At 38.3% G+C, this 21,072-nt stretch overlaps 1 protein-coding gene across 2 annotated transcripts in view; it reads left to right on the forward strand.

The window, feature by feature from the left end:
• C2CD3 (C2 calcium-dependent domain containing 3) overlaps window positions 1–21,072 on the forward strand; it is a 190,128-nt gene that overhangs the window by 69,339 nt on the left and 99,717 nt on the right. For both annotated transcript variants that reach the window (XM_011996184.1, XM_011996185.1), the window contains exons 12-18: window positions 4,400–4,518; window positions 7,070–7,192; window positions 10,224–10,718; window positions 13,587–13,738; window positions 15,995–16,241; window positions 18,830–19,010; window positions 20,234–20,417. In XM_011996184.1, the coding sequence (XP_011851574.1) occupies window positions 4,400–4,518; window positions 7,070–7,192; window positions 10,224–10,718; window positions 13,587–13,738; window positions 15,995–16,241; window positions 18,830–19,010; window positions 20,234–20,417 (1,501 nt within the window). The remainder of the gene's footprint in view (window positions 1–4,399; window positions 4,519–7,069; window positions 7,193–10,223; window positions 10,719–13,586; window positions 13,739–15,994; window positions 16,242–18,829; window positions 19,011–20,233; window positions 20,418–21,072) is intronic.

The raw sequence follows: 21,072 nt of genomic DNA on the forward strand, positions 1-21,072 counted from the left end.
ATTTTAGAACATTTTCATTCCCCTAAAAGAAGCCCCATACTTACTAGCTTTCACTTCCCATTTCCCTCTTTCCCCAGCCCTAAGCAACTGCTAATCTTCTTTCTGTCTCTATCAGTTTGTCCATTCTAGGTGTCTCATATAAATGGAATCATGCAACTTGTGATTTTTTTGACTGCTGTCTTTGACTTACCATAATATTTTTAGGTTTCATGTTGTAGTATATATCAGTCCTTCATTCCTTTCTATGGCTAATACTCCATTGCATAGATATACCACATTTCATTTATCCTTTCCTCAGTTGATGGACATTCAGGTTGTTTCCACTTTTTGGCAATTTTGCATAATGTTGCTATGTGAACATTTGTGTACATGTTTTTGTATGGACCGTGTGCTTTCATTTCCGTTGGGTATATATCTAATGGTAGAATTGCTGGGTCATATGGTAACTTTATGTTTTAACTTTTTCAAGAATTGCCAGACTGTTTTCAACAGTGGCTGCACCATTTTCCCACTATCAGTATATGAATGTTCTGATTTGTCTACATCCTCATCAACACTTGTTACTTTCCATTCTTTTTTATTCTGGTCATCCTGGTGGATGTGAAGTGACATCACATTGATTTTGATTTGCATTTTCCTTGATGGCCAGTCATGTCAAGCATCTTTTCATGTGCTCATTGGCCATTTATATATCTTCTTTGGAGAAATGCCTATTCAGATCCTTTGTTCATTTTCAAATCGGACTCTTTGTTATTGAGTTATAAGAGTTCTTTGTGTATCCTAAATACAAGCCCCTTATCAGATCTATGATTTGCAAATATTTTCTCCCATTCTGTGGGTTGGCCTTTCACTCTCTAGATGATATTGTTTACAGCACAAAAGTTTTTCATTTTTATGTACTCTAGTTTATCTGTTTTTTTCTTTTGTTGCTTATGCTTTTGGTGTTGTCTTTTTTTTTCTAATTTGTTTTAAATATTTCAGATACAGAAAAAGGATAATATAATAGACATTTATGTTCCTGCCACCCAAAATTATAGCCACTTTTCTAATATATTCTGAGGATACCTTTGCCTTGGTTTTCCAGTTTGATCTATGAATAGTTAGTTCATCAGTGTTAAGTTTCTTCTCTGGGAAGTAGTTTGAGAAATAAAAGATGTGGTCCTAACACTTCTACTACATAGTCAAATAAGTTTTCCTTGACAGCATAGTAACATGGGATTTTTAAATTTTTACTTTGCTTTGTTTTGTTTCCTTTTAGAACTAAATAATCCATTCACATGGTTCAAAATTCAAAAGTTACATCCTTGCAGACAAACAAGGTTGTTGCTTTTATATCCTTCCTTAAGCCATTATAGATAGATAGCCAGATAGATAGGTAGGTAGGTAGGTAGGTAGGTAGGTAGGTAGGTAGGTAGGTAGATAGATAGATAGATAGATAGATAGATAGATAGATAGATAGATGTGTGTGTGTGTGTGTGCGCGCGCACGTGCGTGTGTATCAGCAAATATGTTTATTCCAGGGGTGTCCAATCTTTTGGCTTCCATGGGCCACATTGGAAGAATTGTCTTGGACCACACATAAAATACACTAACACTAACAATAGCTGATGAGCTTAAAAAAAAAATCACAAAAAAATCTTACAGTGTTTTAAGATAGTTTACAGATTTGTGTTGGGCTGCATTCAAAGCCATCCTGGGCCACTTGTGGGCTCACAGGTTGGACAAGCTTGGTTTATCCCTTCCCCCACCTCCTGTCCTCCATGCTTCTGCAAGTGTTAGTGCACCATACACAAGTTGAGTGTCCTTTCTTCAAAGTGGTTAGAACCAGAAGTATTTAGGATTTCAGATTTTTTCAGATTTTGGAATATTTGCATATACATTAATACGATATCTTGGGCATAGGACCCAAATCTAAACATGAAATTCATTTATGTATCATATAGACCTTATACGCATAGCCTGAAGGTAATTTTGTACAATGTTTTAAATAATTTTGTGCATGAAATAAAGTTTTCACTGCGTTTTGACTGAGACCCATCACATGAGGTAGGGTATGGTATTTTCCACTCTGGCATCATATTGGCATTCAGAAAGTTTTGGATTTTGGAGCATTTTGGATTTTGAGTTTTGGGGTTAGGGCTGCCCAACCTGTACGTGGTTCTGCACCTTGCCTTTAATCTTAGGAATTTTTGCATATCAGGATATAAAGAGGAAAGAGGAAACTCACAGATGAAGGAAGAGGAAACTGAGACGTAAATTAATTAAGTAGCTTGTGTAATATCACATAGCTGGTTTATGGTAGAACTAGAACTTCAACCTAGCACCATTTCGATTCCAAAATGTGCCTTAATCTATATTGCTTCTTAAACATTATTTTTATTGTTGGCCGCAGTGATTGATCCTCTCTATGTTTTTCTGAGAAGGATTATATGGGAAATGTGGAATAAGCATTGAGCCAAGAATTGCAAGACTCGGTTCTAGTTCTGATTATACCACACACTAATCATGCGCCTTAGGCAAAATCACTGTCTCACCTGTGGGCCTCTCTTAATAATAATATGGATTAGACTAGGTATTAATCTGGATCCCTTTCAACTCTTGAAAAAAATCTTCTCTGGGACAGTGTTAGCAAGTTATTTACCTGAATTTTTTCTTCATTTACTGCCTTAACTCACAGACAGAATACATCAGTTATCCAAGCCCAAAATAATACAGTTGTGAGTAGCAGTTTTGATCAACTAATTCCAAGTTTGTAAAATTGCTTGCAGCTGGCATAACGTAAATTAACTTTACTCAGTGGTGAAAAATAATGAGCTTAAGAAACAGAGAATTATATGAGAAATATAGTAACAGTGCAAGAACGTACCTAAGTAGTAAGGAGAAATTGAAATAGGATTCTGTTTGTACATAAAGAATTTTACAGTTTCTAAAGTGCTTTTTCCTTTATTACCTCAGTTGATCCTCCCAGCACACCAATGAGGTGCAAGTGTTATCTTACTTCCCTTTCCCAGGTAGGGCAACCAAATAAACTGATCTAGTGGATGTGGGCTTCCTGGGCCCAGACCTTTTGTTCGTAGTTCCTGTGCATTGATCCACACAGCAAGGTCCAGATCCTGTCCAACAGTGCCAAGAAAAGTATAGAGTCACCAATTAATATGGCCAGAGATGAATAGAGAGATCGGTAGGTTAAAATGGGTCATTTGAATGAATGCTAGAAATAGCAGATTCTCTTCATAACTGGGCCTCTTGTGAGGATTCTTCAGATTCATGATCCATTTTAAGGGCCTTAGCAGTGAATGGACAGGAAGATCATTTTATAGGTGATAAAGTGTTTCTGAGGTGGTAATAATAAACAATAGAACTGGAGCTTAAACTTACATCCTTTGATTCTGGTGTCAAATTCTTTATTTTATTTTATTTTATTGATTTATTTATTTTATTGATTTATTTTTGAGACAGAGTCTCGCTCTGTTGCCCAGGCTGGAGTGCAATGGCATGATCTAGGCTCACTGTAAGCTCTGCCTCCAAGGTTCACGCCATTCTCCTGCCTCAGCCTCCTGAGTAGCTGGGACTTCAGGCGCCCACCACCTCGCCCGGCTAATTTTTTTTTTTTTTTTTTTTTTTTTTTTTTTTTTGTATTTTTAGTAGAGACAGGGTTTCACCGTGTTAGCCAGGATGGTCTCAATGTCCCCTAACCTCGTGATCCACCCGTCTCGGCCTCCCAAAGTGCTGGGATTACAGGCATGAGCCACCGCACCCGGCCTCAAATTCTTTTTATTTACTAGTTAAAACTCTATAGCCATGAGCACAAACTCAAATACCACCATCACTTCTTCCACTTACACTTATAGCAGACACCCCTTCCTTTCCACCCAAGAGACAGACTGTGCTTTGCCTGACACTGCTAACATCAGTACCTGATACCTTGTTTGTGACAATAGGAGTGTCCAGAAGATAAGTTTATTTTTGTGTTATAGTTTTTTATTCCATTCTTCTATTTATCTGTTTATCCCTCATTGTTCCACCTCCAGGCAGCCCCCTTCTTTTAGTATACTACCTACCAACTTGTCTTTTAAAAACAGTCCTATTACTTAAAACCCAGTGAAGTGTATAGGTATGTCTCCTTACACATCCAGTACTCATGATCGGCATTCATTTCTCATAGCAAAGCAGAGCAACATAGCACTGCCTGTCTTCTGTGTACTATCTTCAGGGTTTTCTCTTTGTCCCTGCTCATTCAGTCCTACAGCCCTAGCACTTTCTGTGAAATTACACTGACAAGATTTCTGCAGGAGATTTTAATTAAATTTGAAAGGGAAGCAGGTGGTATCAAGGCATGGATTGATGATGACTTCAGTTGGGTGGTGTGACATGTCTGTGTGTCTGGTTCTCCTTACAGAGGTGAAGTTCCAGCAGCGATTTGTGTTTCCAGTACAGTTTGGTGGCCCAATGATAGAGCACTGGTGGAATTCCAACCTCACTTTCCAAATTTATGCAAAGAAAACTCCACAGAAAAAGGTACTTTGAATGATTTTGGCCTTTGCCTTACCTTCACCCCAGGGATTTGGAGCATACCTAAAACTATATTCTTGCCTAAACTAGGAATCTTCAGGTGCAGGCAGTACTAATAATCCATTGTTATTATTATTATTACTACTACAAATCTCTGCTGTTTGTCATGGGCCAGATGTAATACTAAAGACTCTACACGAGCACACTATCAATTTTAATCACCACAACTCTGTGAATTAGGTACATTATTATCTTCATTCTACAGATGAAGAAACTGAGATTTGGTGAAATAACATGTCCAAGATCACTCAATCTAATAAAAGAACCAAGACACCATCCCAAATCTGCTGTCTTTAGATCCCGAGTTCTTAACCTCTTTATTGTGCTGTTCCCTTCTAGAGAAAGGTAGCTGTATTGATACAGGCTATCAGCCTTAATTTGAGATTTTACTTCCTGTTTGCAGGCAGAATACATAAGTTATCCAAGCCCAAAATAATACAGTTGTGAGTAGCAGTTTTGATCAACTAATTCCAAGTTTATAAAATTACTTGCAGCTGGCATAAAGTAAATCAATAAACTATAACAAGCAGTTTTTACTTCCTTCAATAAAAGAATAGTCTTTATAATCTTTTGACCTCTTATTTGGTATGGGTAGCATGAAGAACATCTTGTTTTCTTTTGCTTTTTTCAGAAGACATATACAATACAGGTCCTTTTTGGAAAATTATAGCAAAGTAGAAAGGGCGGGAAAGGCATCATTTCATAACTCAAAATAAACTCTATTAACATTTCGATGTATTTACATTGAATCATTTTCCTATACCTAGTTAATGGCATTTTTTTTTCTTTTCTTTTTTTCTTTTTTTTTTTTTTTTTTGAGACGGAGTCTCTCTTTGTCGCCCAGGCTGGAGTGCAGTGGCGCAATCTCAGCTCACTGCAAGCTCCGCCTCACGGGTTCAGACCATTCTCCTGCCTCAGCCTCCAGAGTAGCTGGGACTACAGGCGCCCGCCACCAAGCCCGGCTAATTTTTTTGTATTTTTAGTAGAGACGGGGTTTCACTGTGTTAGCCAGGATGGTCTCGATCTCCTGACCTCGTGATCCACCCGCCTTGGCCTCCCAAAGTGCTGGAATTACAGGCGTGAAGCACTGCGCCTGGCCAGCATTTTTTTTCTAATTATAAAAGAGTTTTACATATTTTTGTAGAGAACTTGAAAAATAATTTTTAAAAGGCAAAAATTGCCTGTAATTCTGTCACCAAGAAGTAACTATTGTTAGCATGTATGCCTATCTGCATTGTCTTTTTCCAATGATCACAATATGTTATATAATTTTGTATGTAGGTTTTATTCTTTCTTTTTATCATTTAGCATTTTGAGGGTTTTTATTCATTTTCTTCAAAAATATCTATTTAGTGTTTTCCACATAATTTTGTAAGTATTTGAAGGTTTATGATATACATGAATTAATACCCTTTTATCAACCATTATAACAAATACAATTAATATTATTAGAAACTTTTAATAAGTGTCATTTTAATGGCTGCATGTTATGCCATCATGTGGATGTGCTATATAATTAGCTTAATTCCTGATTATTGGACAACTAGGTGTATCTCATTGTTAACTACTTTTAACATATACATATTTGTGTATAAGCTTTTTATGCATTGTTTCTTATTTCTTTGTATGTGTATGTGTGTGTGTGTGTGTGTGTGTGTGTGTGTGTGTGAGACAGAGTTTTGTTCTTGCTGCCCAGGCTGGAGTGCAATGGCGCAGTCTCGGCTCACTGCAACCTCAGCCTCCTGGGTTCAAGCGATTCTCCTGCCTCAGCCTCCTGAGTAGCTGGGATTACAGGCACCTGCCAACATGCCCAACTAATTTTTTATATTTTTAGTAGAGACAGGGGTTTCACCATGTTGACCAGGCTGGTCTCGAACTGCTGACCTGAGGTGATCTGCCTGCCTTGACCTCCGAAAGTGCTGGGATTACAGGCATGAGCCACCGCGCCTGGCCTGTTTATTATTTCTTTAGTATAAATTCCCAGAAATGAAATTAGTGGGCCAAAGAGCATAAATATTTAAAGCTTTTAATATTTGTTACCAAATTTGCCATCTAAAAGCACATTCCCAGTTTATATTTCCAGCTTTACTCAAATGACAGCCTCTTGTTTCTCCATAGCCTTGATAGCATTAGATATATTAAACTTTACAATTTCCCTAGTTTTAATAGCAAAAATTTGTGACATCTAAATTTTATTTGTTATTTTTAATAGTGAAGTTGAACATTTTGAGTAAGAATTAACTCTTAGTGATAGAAAAAGATAATCTTCCAACCACTTTGTGGCTTATAAAACCCTCTGTATTCTTATAGACAGAAGTAGCAAAAACCAGAAGAGAGACCAAAATATGACAGAAAGTGGAATCTCAGAGTTGTCTTAGATAATTAAGCTTTTTTCTTCCTGCATGGTTTCCTTTATAAGCCATCATATGTTGTCACTTTAATTAAGATCTCCTGTGGCTTCTCTTTAACCAAAATGTTCTCTCTCCTTCTTCCTCAGCCAGAAGTCATTGGATCTGCGTCACTTTCTTTGCGAGCTGTCATTCAATCAGAGCTACTTTCTTTCAGTGATCAACTTCCAGTGCAACAGGAAAATGATCAGACTCTATTTGGCCCCCTCAAGGTATGTAGATACACATTCAGGAAGTCAGAAGTATTTGCTGAGTATGCATTATTGGCTGGTACTGATGACGTAGCAGTGAACAAGAAAAGCAAGGTCTTTGATCTTGTGTAGCATCTCTTGAAATACAGCAGTGGAAGTGCTATGAAGGAAATAAATGGTATGATGGGAGAAAGTAGGAGATGGTGATCACGGAACATCTTTCTATGGAGGTGACATAGAAGGTGAGATTTGAAGAATAAGAGGAGAAAGTAAAAAACACAGAGACCATTCCAGAGAGAATAACAGATGCAACAGCCCTAAAGCAGGACTGGACTTGTAGTCATCAAGGGATATAATGTTGCCAGAGGATAGTAAGCAAGAGAGAGATTGGTAGAAAGTAGAGTTGAACGGTCAGGTAGAAGCCATATCATCAGAGCTTTGTAGGTAAGGTAAAGAGTTTCGATTTTAGCCTAAGATCCAAGGAAAGGATGTTGAAGCGTGGGAGTGACATCATCTGATTTCCATTTTACAAGATTACTGTATGGAGAATAGACTGCAAGAGGAAAGAGGGAGGTGGTCTGTGGCATTAGTCCAGAAAAGAGATGATTGATGGTGGCTTAGACTAGAGTAATTGGAATAAAGAAGGAGAAAAGTAACTAAGTGTGCCTGATAGAATGAATTCTGGTGTATAATTCATTGGAGAGAGGGTTATTTCCTTGTATTCAGGTGAGTTAGGATTTCTTAGATGGCAGAATCAGGGTGTGTGGCTTCAGTATAGCTTTGTCCTGGTGAGTTTTAAAAATCAGCCGGATGCAATGGCTTAAGCCTGTAATCCCAGCACTTTGGGAGGCCAAGGTGAGCAGATTGCCGGAGCTCAGGAGTTCGAGACCAGCCTGGGCAACATGGCTAAACCCCATCTCTACTAAAAATACAAAAATTAGCCGGGAGTGGTGACATGCGCCTGTAATCCCAGCTACTTGGGAGGCTGAGGCACAAAAATCTCTTGAACCCAGTAGGCAGAGGTTGCAGTGAGCCGAGATTGTACCATTGCACTCTAGCCTGGGCTACAAAGCAAGACTCTGTCTCAAAAGAAAAAAAAAAAATCATCACAGCCATGCCTAAAACATCCTGATGACTCCCAATCACCCGAAGGATAAAGTACAAGACTTACTATATGACCCTGGCCTACCGTTCAGCCTTCTCTCCTACAGCTTCTCTACCAGTAACTATGTCACACTATATAAAGAATCAGTAAGGTATCATACTGGTTCATGCCTCTGTGTTTTGTCATACTGCCTTTTCTTCTTGAAAGCCTTCTCTCTCTTCTTGGTCTTAGTAAATACCACTTTGCTTTAAAGACTTACATGATTATTATTGCAAAAAATTAACATCACCTTACTCTTGTGCTATCCAAGTTATAGTTGTTGCCTGCCTGGTTCATTCTGGACTACAAAGTTTAAAATCAGAAAGGGGTTATAAATAGGATTGATCAACTAGAAATTTTTTCTATTCTGGCTCTTTTGAGAGAAATACTATTCTGGATAGATTGCTGTCTATATTCAATAGAGTAAAAGAACCTTGGCCGGGCACAGTGGCTCACGCCTGTAATCCCAGCACTTTGGGAGGCCGAGGCAGGCAGATCACGAGGTCAGGAGATCGAAACCATCCTGGCTAACACGGTGAAACCCCATCTCTACTAAAAAATACAAAAAATTAGCTGGGTGTGGTGGCGGGTACCTGTAGTCCCAGCTACTCAGGAGGCTGAGGCAGGAGAATGACATGAACCCGGGAGGCAGAGCTTGCAGTGAACCAAGATCGCACCACTGCACTCCAGCCCGGGCGACAGAGAAACTCCGTCTCCAAAAAAAAAAAGAACCTTGCTGTGTAACACTTACGAACACTTATGGATTTCAGATCAAAGAAACAGCAAGAACCTTTTACCCTTAGTAATTGAGTCTCCTGACAGTTAGTGACCACTTCTATTCTTCAAATTCATCATTTATCCTGCATCCCTTTTCTTTTTTACTTTTTAACATTTAGACTTTTTTTATACTCTTTACTCAGACTCCCCAATTCTTACTATTTGTCACATTTTCTTTATAATTGTCTGTCTGTCTCTTCCCTGTCTCTCTTTCTGTCCCTTTATCTCCTTCCCCCATACATATACATGCACATTTTTTTCTGAACTATTTGAGAGTAAGTTGTACATCATGCCTCTCCCCCTAAATTCTTTAGTTTATATTTTGTATATTTCCTTAGAACAAGGACATCATCATGCATAATACTCTAGAGTTTTAAAAGTCAGCATAGCATTGATGCTATATCTACAGGCTGTACTAAGATTTCACCAATTATACCAGTGCCTTTATAGCAAATTTTTTTTCTAGTCAAGGATTATCTATTGCATTTTGTCAGATCTTTCTAATCTCTCCTTTAGTCAGAAACAGTTCTGCAGCCTTTCTTTATTTTTCAGTATGTTGATTTTTTTTTAAAGTAATGCCAGTTATTTTAAAGAAAGTTCCTCCACTGGGATTAACCTGAATCACTTATTACTGTGATGATTGTCAAATGGTGATTTCTAACTCTACCGTCTCTTGTGCGTTTATTAATTGGCATTCTATACGGAGGAGCTGTTTCTTCTCTCATATTTATTTTATATCAGGATGGATTCATGGATTATTATTCAATAGGTTATAATCCATTACTGTTACTCATTCTGATGCTGAAATTGTCCTAGATTTAGCCAGTGGGAGCCTCTTCAACTGGATTTCTGGGTCCTTTAAACATGTCTCCATTCTCTTCTGGAAACTTTCTTCTATTCTGGCTTAACTTGATCTTCCAGGTTCATCTTTTGTTATTGATAAATCATCTGTCTAGTTTTTCTTAGTCTAGCAAGTTAATGTATATGCATTCTGTTAATATTCTTACTATTAGAGTGTTTGAGGATGAGTTAATTCATTTCCTAATAATCTGATGTTGTTTCCGGCCTCAAAATTCTAATTCCAATTCTAAAGGACATTCTTACTGACTCTTCTCTTTTTGTGTTTTATAGGTAACCATGGAGCTTGTTACAGATAACAAAGTTTTCACTGGTGTCAATACTAAGTTAAGTGGCAATACCCATTATACCCCACTTTGTGCTCCTACAAGTCCAAATAAGGCACTACCAGAACTTAACCAAGATATGACCTATACCAAAAATCCACAAAACTTAAATCAAATTCATGAGGAAACTGCAAAGAAAGCACAGAACTTGGTGCTCCCCACCCGAAAGTCACCAAGCCCTCTAGCACCACATCCTTCAACCTTCATGGCTATGCCAGCCTCCCATAATTTAGATATTCAGATGAATGGGTCAACAAAAGAGAGTGCTTTGCTGTTGCATGTGCTGTTGATGGTGCCAGATGGGAAAGATTTTATTAGTGGAGAATCTGAGAAACAATCACCATGCAATGTTTATTTAAATTGTAAACTCTTCAGCACAGAGGAAGTCACCAGATCTGTCATCGCATGGGGCACAACACAACCGGTCTTTAACTTTTCTCAGGTAACTTTGTACATTCCATATCCATTAGAGGAATATAGGGGTGGGAGACAAATGCTTCCCAAATTATAGTTTCATCTTAAATCTAGAATGTTCAGACTAGCAGGAACCTTTGTAATTATTTGGTGTACAGATTCAGTCCCACTATTGGATGGAAGAGGGAAAGGCATTGTCAACGTTTTAAAACTTTTTGTCTTTATTTCTATTCTGTCTGAGTTCACATGGTTTCTCTCTGTTTCTTTTGCCTGAGTTTTGGGATTCTATTCCTTTCTGCTTCCTCTAAGACTTTGATTAGTTAAACCTCCCCATCTTTCTCCAATCTCTCCTTTATTATTTTATTTTATATATTTATCCTCACATTTATTCTTCTCCCTACTTTAGTATGCATCTTAACTTGATTTTTCTGTATAATGTGGTGCTTAAGTTGTTTTCTTTCTTGGTTTTTGTAACTTTACTGTCTTATTTTCTTCCACACTCGAAGCTGTTCTTTTTCAGTCATTGGGCCAGAAGGAAAACCAGGAAAAGTACTTTGGGAGGCTAAGGCGGGCAGATCACGAGGTCAGGAGATCGAGACCATCCTGGCTAACACGGTGAAACCCCGTCTCTACTAAAAATGCAAAAAATTAGCCCGGCATGGTGGTGGGCAACTGTAGTCCCAGCTACTCAGGAGGCTGAGGCAGGAGGATGGCATGAACCGGGGAGGCAGAGCTTGCAGTGAGCCGAGATCAACACTACACTCCAGCCTGAGCAACAGAGCGAGACTCCATCTCAAAAAAAAAAAAAACTAGGAAAAGGGTGGTAACCCTAGTACTTCTTCCTTTAATTGTTGGTGCTTCCACTCATTACTGTATTGCTGGCACTCTTCCAAATCAATCCACTTTTCCCCATGATCATCACATCTATTCACACAGCTTCAGCAGTCATTTTTATGATGATAACTTCCACATCTACACTTCTATATATGCCAGACATTTCCTTTTAGTTTGAGATTTCTGTATCTAACTGCCTGCTGGTCATTACCACCTGGATATCTCAGTTTACACTTGTCACCTAACACATTGCCTGGCACATACTGGGTATTCAATACAGATGTGTAAATGAAAGAACGAATTCAAACATGTTCAAATCTGAATTTATCACTTCTTCCAAATCTGTTCTTCCTCTTTTTGTCTGCCCTAATTCAAATTATAATTTACTCAGGCACCTAAATAGAACCTGTTAGTTTTCCTTGACTCTTTCTTCTTTTTTTTTTTCGAGACAGAGTCTCACTTTGTCGCCCAGGCTGGAGTACGGTGGCGCGATCTCAGCTCACTGCAAGCTCCGCCTCCTGGGTTCAGGCCATTCACCTGCCTCAACCTCCCGAGTAGCTGGGACTGCAGGTGCCCACCACCACACCCAACTAATTTTTTTTTGTATTTTTAGTAGAGACAGGGTTTCACCGTGTTAGCCAGGATGGTCTCGAGCTCCTGACCTCGTGATCTGCCCACCTCGGCCTCCCAAAGTGGTGGGATTACAGGTGTGAGCCACGGCGCCCAGCCCCTTGACTCTTTCTTATGTAATTACTTACCAAGTCTGATAGATACTACAAACTTAATTCTCTGGAACACATCTCTTTACCTTCACTGCACTGCCACTGCTTCTATTTAAACCTTCACCCTCCTTCCAAATAGCCTTCAGACTGGTCTAGCTGTTTCCCAGTTCTCTTTATGTCCTTTGCCTCCTTTATGCACCAATGAGAATGACCTTTCTAAAACACTAACCTGAACATTTTACTTCCCTTCTTAAAGCCTTTCCGTGATTCCCTGTATCCTTCAAGATGGAATGTAAATCCAAGACCCTTTGGAAACTGACTGTGTGTACTTCTCCAGCCTCAGCTCCTGCCACTCTTCCCTTTATACTAAATAACCCAGCTGTGCTCAACTACTTAGAGTTTCCTGAATATTCTCTTCTCCTACTTCTGTATCTTTGTATGTGCTCATTCTTCTGCCTTAAATTTCCTTTAAGCCTTCATGACACCACTTAAGCAGAGCTTTTTGTATTAGTTAACTCCTGCTTGGCCTTGAGATTTAAGGTTACTTTGTCCCAGAAGTAGTTGCCTGCAACTTCCGTACTTGGAGGTTAGGTTGCTGTTCTAGTTTTACTTTTTTTGGTTTCAAAGAACAGAAATGTGTTCAGGATACAAACACTAGGTTTGTATCCACTTTGTGTTTCTTAGGTGGATACAAAAGTAGCTCTGCTCTGTTCTTCTGGTGTCTTCCTCTCATCATCCCTTTTCTAATTTCATGCTTTTTGCCTCTCATGTTTTCTATTGGAACTACCAACTGGCCAATTCTGGAGTAATTTTATGTTGAAAATCCAGAGGAACAGTTGGCTTTGCTCTTTACTGTGACACCTGTTGGGCAGAGCTTTTGGCACTTGGTCATTTTATTAAATGCTATCCAGTCAGTGGATTGGCTGCCCTTTGATAAAATACTCAACTCTTGTCAAGTCAGTAGCATACTTCTTTCAAAAACATCTTTCTTTCAAGGGGGTTTACTAGTGGATCACTTTGCCTTAGAAAGGATTGGACAAGTTTGGCAGGCACCATGTTTGACATGTTTAACAACCTTCTCTGTGTCCTCAAAGCTCCACCTGTATGAGCTTTGTCATCAGAGAACTCACTGTTTTGTATCTGGCCTTTGTGTGTTAGTCTCTAACAGCAGACTGCTACTTCTCTTGAGGATACAGAGTAAGTTTTATTTGAATGTCTTTAGCTCATAACACTGTGTATTAACAGTAGGCTTTTTGTAAATGCTTATTGAGTGAAAGTATAAATTAATATTTGTCTTAGGTATGAGTTTTTTGTTTGCTTTGGTTGTTCCTCTCTCTTAGGTGATTCCCGTCTCTCTGTCTTCCAAATACCTGGAAAGGCTTAAGAACAATGTGATGGTAATTGAAACTTGGAATAAGGTGCGGAGCCCAGGACTGGACAAGCTGCTCGGGCTGGTGAAACTTCCCCTCCACCAGTTTTACATGTCATTCAAGTAAATAGGACCTTTTGGAGTATTCTTTATTGTGCGTCTTTAACTTTGTATGGACTGAAAAGGAATTCTTTTGATTTGCAAACATGAATAGCCCAGTAATCCCTTGAAGGACTTTTTTCAGTTTCACCACAGTTGCTGCTCTTTCTCCTATTCTAAAGCAGTATCTTACAGATACTGCTTACCATGTTTCAGGCACTATGCTAAAAACCTTGCATACATCAAGTCATTTAATCTTCTTGACAACCCTCTGAGGCAGGTACTTCTATTTGCTTTTTTGTACAGATGAGTTAACAGAGACTCAGAGAAGTTAAATTACTTGTCACATATATCATAAAGTGGAGGGTTAGGGCCCAAGATAGCATGGCAGTGGAGTCCACACTCTTCACCAAAAAGCTCTACTGCCAAAAGTTACCACCTCACAAAAGGTGGTTTACCATTCTATCACAGAACTTCAGTATTGTTCACATCAGCTATTTGCAAGTTTTATATAATGAATATTATCTTTTAGACCTTCAGATTTGATTACTTCACCTCACTTTTAACACATAGGTGGGGTATTGATTAACCTGATGGTTATTTCATTCCTCAATACAAACTGTTCCTTTTTTTTTTTTTTGAGACAGAGTCTTGCTCTGTCCCCCAGGCTGGAGTATAGTGGCGCAGTCTTGGCCCACTGCAAGCTCCGCCTCCCGGCTTCGCGCCATTCTCCTGCCTCAGCCTGTCGAGTAGCTGGGACAACAGGCGTCCGCCACCACGCCTGGCTAATTTTTTGTATTTTTAGTAGAGTCGGGGTTTCACCGTGTTAGCCAGGATGGTCTCGATCTCCTGACCTCGCAATCTACCCGCCTCGGCCTCCCAAAGTGCTGGGATTACAGGTGTGAGCTACCGCATCTGGCCCAAAATGTGCCTTTTTTATTTTGACTCAAGTTTCTGATTTTTATTTTAGCATTGACCTCCTTCCTAGCAGCCTTCTCATAGTTCTGTGTTTTAAATGTTGTGTTTTACATTTTACAAAGAGCACCTTTGTGGGCATTAGCTCATTTGAACCTCACTATAACCCTATAAAGTATTATTATTATCCCTATATTACAAATGAAGAAATTTGTCCTTTAACTTGCAGAAGTCACTTAACCTCTCTGACTTTCTTTTCCTTATCTGTAAAATGAGGGTGATAGTAGATTCCCTATCTCTCTTGTGGAACAATCATGAAGATCTAGAGAGAAAATACATGGATATGCCTTCTGTGAACAGCTAAGTATTAATACTTACAACAGTAACATTGGAAATCATAGCCAGGCTGGGGAGTCCTGCTGGAATCGTGGATGCCACTGTCCACTGTAGGCTATTAGTTTTCCTTTTTTTCTTAAATTATGATGTTAGTTTGGTCTGGTGTTACCCTTCTTCCACTTTACTTCTCATTCCATTAGATCTCATTCTTTCCTGAGAGTGTGTAAAATAATAGTAGCTACCAATTACTGGGCATTTTCCATGTACCAAGCATCATAGTTGGTATTTTGTATGTTACCTCAGTTTAGTCCTAACAACCACCCTTTGATGTAAGTTTTTTCGTTGTGTACATTTTACAGATGACAAAACAGACTCAAAAATGTTAAATGAATTGCTTGAGTCACACAGCAAGTAAGTGGCAGAGCTAAGATTCAGCATGACGTTATAAATCATTTATCAGAGCTTGAATCCCAACTTAACCTCCTACTAGTTGTATATCCTTAGCTAAGTTACTTAACCTCTTTAAATTTGGCTTTCTCATCCATTAATAGTGGATAATACCAACCTGTGCAGCGTTAAAAGGATTAGAAACACTATAAAATGCCTATCACTTACTAAGCACTCGGTAGATGGCAGATATTGGCAATATTATCCAAATCTTATCTGTCAGACACCAAAGTCCACATTCTTCCTAGTAGACCACACTTCCTCCCTATAAAATAATGCAGTTTAGCAAAGCTCCATGAGATACTACTCAAATCACAGACACTGGACTTGGGGCCATAATGCTACAGAGACATATCAGACACATTCCCTGCCTTTAAATTGCTACATTTTGAACTTCTCTGCCTGGTAATTTTTATTTGGTGGGTTACTGACAGATGCACACATTTTTTAAAACCACTATTACTTTTCCAGTTGCAGATCTATTTTTAACAAACTGAAAAAATGAGTCAAGAAAGAAATAAAACTGCTCTATGACATGATTGATGCTTATTATTTGCTTATTCACAATTTCTCCCCCTCTAGAGATCCTAAAATTTCTCGCCTGCTGCTGGATGCCCAGTACCCAGTTGTTGCTGTCGACCGCTACATGCCTGTGATTGATGTGTTTTCAGGCCACCAAAATGGGAGTCTTCGAGTCTTTTTAGCTATGGGTTCTTCAGATCAAATAATGGCACTACAAAGATTAAAGCATGAAGAAGGAACACTCCCTCCCTTCAGCCCTAGGCCAGCCCATTTCCTGGACCAGCCAACTGTAGCATGTGTTGCTATGGTAGTAAATGCTATGGTTTACAAAAAGTCATTATTTCATTTTCTCTTGCATATTTTAGTGAATTTATTGCCCAAATCCTTTATTTCTATAATGAAAGGCTCAACAAAAGAACGTAACATGCACTCCAGTGCTTCCTATAAATCAAAGGAATCATTGGTAGTTTTCTGTTATGGCTTAAATGGATCTCTATGTCCCTCTTAGCTCCCTGAATTTATAAAGAAAATCCAATCGAACAACCAGATCTTAATTATCTAATTTACTAGCTTTGTTGCCTTTAAAAAAAAATGGGAGTGGAGAGTGATCCCAAATGTAAGCCAGCAAAATCTTACCCTGCTTATTGGCTGAGCCCATGCTGGAAAGCCATTGTGAAGTGCTTGCTTATCTACTAGTAATTTAAAAGTAATTTGTTTTTGTTTGGTGCTGTCCAGTTGAGAAAGCACATTGACATACATTCTTATGTTTATTTCCCTAACAACTACATGAGGTGGGTCATTGTTATTCTGTTTTATAGATGATGAGACAGAATCCAAGAGAGTAAGTTACTTGTCCGGGGTCACATAACTAAGAATGAGAGAACTGGGATTCAGACACAGGTCTTCTAACTTCAAGTTCAGTCTTTATTCCACTGTATCATGTACTACTGTATCTTATATTTGTTGTTTTTACTAGTACAGCCAAATCTCAGTATCCATACCATTTAAGTATGTTATATTCTTAAGTCTGAACCCAAATGACAAATTTAAATGTCTCTAGCAGGGAAAGAACTATTAGGAAAATAACTTTTAGCAAGTTATGGTATATTTGTATATTATGAACTCCAAATTTTTCTTAGTTATTTGTTAGTTTTTTTTTGTTTTGTTTTGAGGTGAGATCTCGCTCTGTTGCCCAGGCTGGAGTGCAATGGCGCCATCTCAGCTCACTACTACCTCCACCAACTGGGTTCAAGGGATTCTCCCACCTTGGCCTCCCGGTAGCTGGGATTACAGGCACCCACCACTGTGCCTGGTAACTTACGTATTTTTAGTAGAGATGGGATTTCACCATATTGCTAGGCCAGGCTGGTCTTAACCTCAAGTAATCCACCCATCTCGACCTCCCACAGTGCTGGGATTACAGGCATGAACCACCACACCCAGCCAGTTATTTGTTAGATATTATTGTTTGTCAATAGATAATCGTATTTTTCAAGTTGAAAATTATATAAAAGCACAAATAAAGAAAAACCTCATTAATATCCCCAAGTCTGTTTAGGCATTATATGGCTGTCACCTTGCAGTGTAGACTCAGATTTTGTTAAATTCCATACTAAAGGTTAGAAAATGTTTCTCACTATGTGCACAGAGGAAATCCTTGAAAGATTTACCTGTGGGATTAGATATCTATAAAAACAGTTGTTTTTCCTCCTACACTCATGCCTCTCATCCAATTCACCATTTGCAGAAGGGAGTTATCAAATTGCTGTAACACTATAAGGCCAAATTAAATAGCTGTTGTGACTCTTGAAAGATTTTTTTTTCCCCAATTTTTGCCCCAGGGAATCAAATTGCAAGTTTTGTGTTTTTCTAAGGAAAATTTTTGAGCAGGTATTGCTAACATATGCTTTCAGATTTCAAAGCAGAGACTTAATACAGTCTCTGTTCTAGATTTTTTGGATTAGTAGTTAAAATGTTAAACACACATATATATATATAATCTCAACTCTTATCTGAATCCTGAATTCCCCCCTTTGAATTTTCCTGAATGATTTGTTGTCTAAGATCTGCTGTATAGAATAGGGATAAAGATCACTGGCTCTGGAGTCAGACTACATTAAGTCTAAACCTGGTTCCACTGTTACTAGCTCTGCATGTTCAATCACCTAATAAAGGTGAGCTGTTTGGTGTAGTGCCTGGTTCATAGTAAATCTTCAATAAATACATGATTATTTGTTGTTATTCCCTGTAGTAACAGTGTCTTCACTACCTCCCCAAGTAGTCCTTACCATTATTGGACAGTCCTGACGTTATCCCCAACTAATTTGGAAATAGTAGTTAGTACCTGTTTGCTATTCTAAGTGGCCCAGGCTAAGGAGTCCTGCTGGAATCGTGGATGCCACTGTCTGCTGTAGGCTATTAGTTTTCCTTTTTTTCTTAAATTATGATATTAGTTTGGTCTGGTGTTACCCTTCTTCCACTTCACTTCTCATTCCATTGCTATTCTAAATGTAGAATTTATTCTAAATTTACTATTTATTCTTTTTCCTGTGAAGGGAATAGCCTTCTATTCTTAGTATATTAAGAGCTTTTATCAGGAACAAATATTGAATTTTATCAAATGCATTTGTGTTAATCATTTTTGTTGTTCCATTAATGCACTGAATTACATTTATGGATTTCCTAATATTAACCCAGTCTCATAGTCAGGAGTACATCCTATTTAGCCTACTTACAGTGAGCAGTTGTGAGAGTTACAGTGAAAATTAAGTATCTATTTTAATATCAACTAATTATACTTATCTCTTTATCTATACTCAGACTTCATAGAGAAGCAGGAATATTCTAAGCAAGTTACTCTTTAAAGCTCACCGGTGTTTCTGTTTCATTTAATAGGCAGAGGACCGAGGAAATGCACTGATGGAGCACTGCTTTGAGATCCATGTAGAGATGGTTAAAGGGCTAGCCCCTCTTCAGGCAACAGTCTGGGGAGAAGCAGATTGTTATGTCCAGTACTACTTTCCAGTTCAACACTCGCAATCCAGTGTGCTGAAAGGACCGGAGTTCCTTGAAAATGGTAGGTTTAGGATATTAGGCTTTCTTATTCTTATATGGTTCTTTTATTACATTATATTTAAGAATTCTTTTTTTTTTCTGAGTGAGTTTTGTGTTGTTGAGTATTTCTAGTCTTACCTGGGCAGTAAAACAGGAGATAGGCCAAGTTTTTTTATTTTTTAACTATTTTTGTAGCTTTTTATTTTGATATAATTTCAAATTTACAAAAACCTATAAAAATAGTACAAAGAACTTTTGTATACTCTTTACCTAGATCTACCAATTATTTGCGTTTTGCCCCATCTTATATCCTTTACGTGCCCACTCACTCTTATCTATATACGTAGTGTTGATTCTCAGTCCTCACAGTAGTTGTGTTCTGTAAAGCACCATGAACGCTGAATTAGGGAATACTGAACCATTGCTCCTAAAGGAAATATGTACATATACATATCTCACAGAGATCATTATTTTAACTCGTAAAACAACTTACCCTGGTAGACTCTGTTTGCTTTATTTTATGAAAGAAAAAATGAGATTCACAAGCGTTAAGTGACTTGCTTGGGGCTGCCCCACTAACAAGGGCCAAGGTTGGGATTCAAACCCCATCCTACTGTCCCCAGAGTGGAAGCTTCTGCACTGCCTCTACTGTCCCCACCTTCTGGTCATCTCCAAGAAACAAGAAGTCGGACTGTCTCACATTGTTCTCACCTGGGAACAAACAGACCGGGTGACTCGAATTTTTCGCCATTCAGTGTATGTTCCAGAATGATTGCCAGAGTGCTGCCAGTGTTGATTTTGAGGTTCAAATAAAAGATTTGTATATACAGAACATATAAAGAACTCTTACAAATCAATCATTTCTTAAAAACCAATTAAAAAGTGGGCAAAGGATCTGAATAGACATTTCTCCAAAGATATACAAATGGCTAATAAGCACATGGAAGAATACTGAGCATCATTACTTATTTGGGAAATGCAAATCAATACTACTGAGATACCATTTCATACTCGCTAAGGTAGCTATAATTTAAAAAAAAAAAAAATTAACAAGTGTCAGCACTTGAATGGCAATATATGAATTGTCCACTAGCAAGGGATCTTTTTCTTCTATATTATCATGGGATCATAGGGAACCATAGCTACTAGGGAATTACTGAGTAATATTCACTGGAAGAACATGAAAGAAGAAAAAAGCACTAAGTCATATGTTGGATTATTTTGAAATGCTTTTCTTTTCTAAAGGAATTACTCTGAAGCCCTTCAGAACTGCAACCACACTCTGTGTTCCGGATCCCATCTTTAATAGTGAACACCATCACTCTCTCCTGTTGCCAGCTGAAGTTCCAGTGCAAAGGCTCCTACTAAGTGCCTTCTCTGCACAGGGCCTTGTACCTGGAGGTGGAGTCCAGTTTGAAATCTGGTGCAGGTACAGTGTGGAGACCCCGGTCCTATGCCTAGGAAGGAAGTGCACAATCATAAAGCATCCTATTCCTAACCAGCCTAGGTTGAATTATTGTAAGAAAGCTAAGCAGCCCCTTCTGCCCTGTTTTATATTATTTGGATTTGACAGTGACTCTTGTCCAGTGTTTACTGAAATCTGTTATTAGGATCTTGTGAGCCATTGTATCTCGTATTTCTAATCACTACTTACATTCGAAGTGAAAGTCTTGTTCATTTTACCTCCTATTATGTATTAAACATATCAATCACCTTTTTTGTGCTTCTGTTACTGCCTTGTTTAGTTCAGGCCCTTTTCGTATCTTGCCTAAATGACTGTGATAGCCTCCTAACTGGTCTCCCATTTATAAACTCATTTCTTGTAACCTGTTCTTCCCGACACCATAAGAACATTTATATTTATTTTATAAATAAAATTTAAAAATATATAAAAGTATTTAAAAGTATAATGACCACAATAACAGAACCATATATAAGATACAGAGACTAAATTAGTAGCTTTAACTAATATAGTTGTTTTAATTTGGATGGAGGGTGTTGGCAAAAACAGAATGAAGATGGAGGGTGGAGGGTGTTGGCAAAAACAGAATGAAGATGGAGGGTGGAGGGTGTTGGCAAAAACA

This window comes from Mandrillus leucophaeus, unplaced genomic scaffold (genome assembly GCF_000951045.1).
Source record: "Mandrillus leucophaeus isolate KB7577 unplaced genomic scaffold, Mleu.le_1.0 Scaffold504, whole genome shotgun sequence".
In the NCBI taxonomy this organism is placed as follows: Eukaryota; Metazoa; Chordata; class Mammalia; order Primates; family Cercopithecidae; genus Mandrillus; species Mandrillus leucophaeus.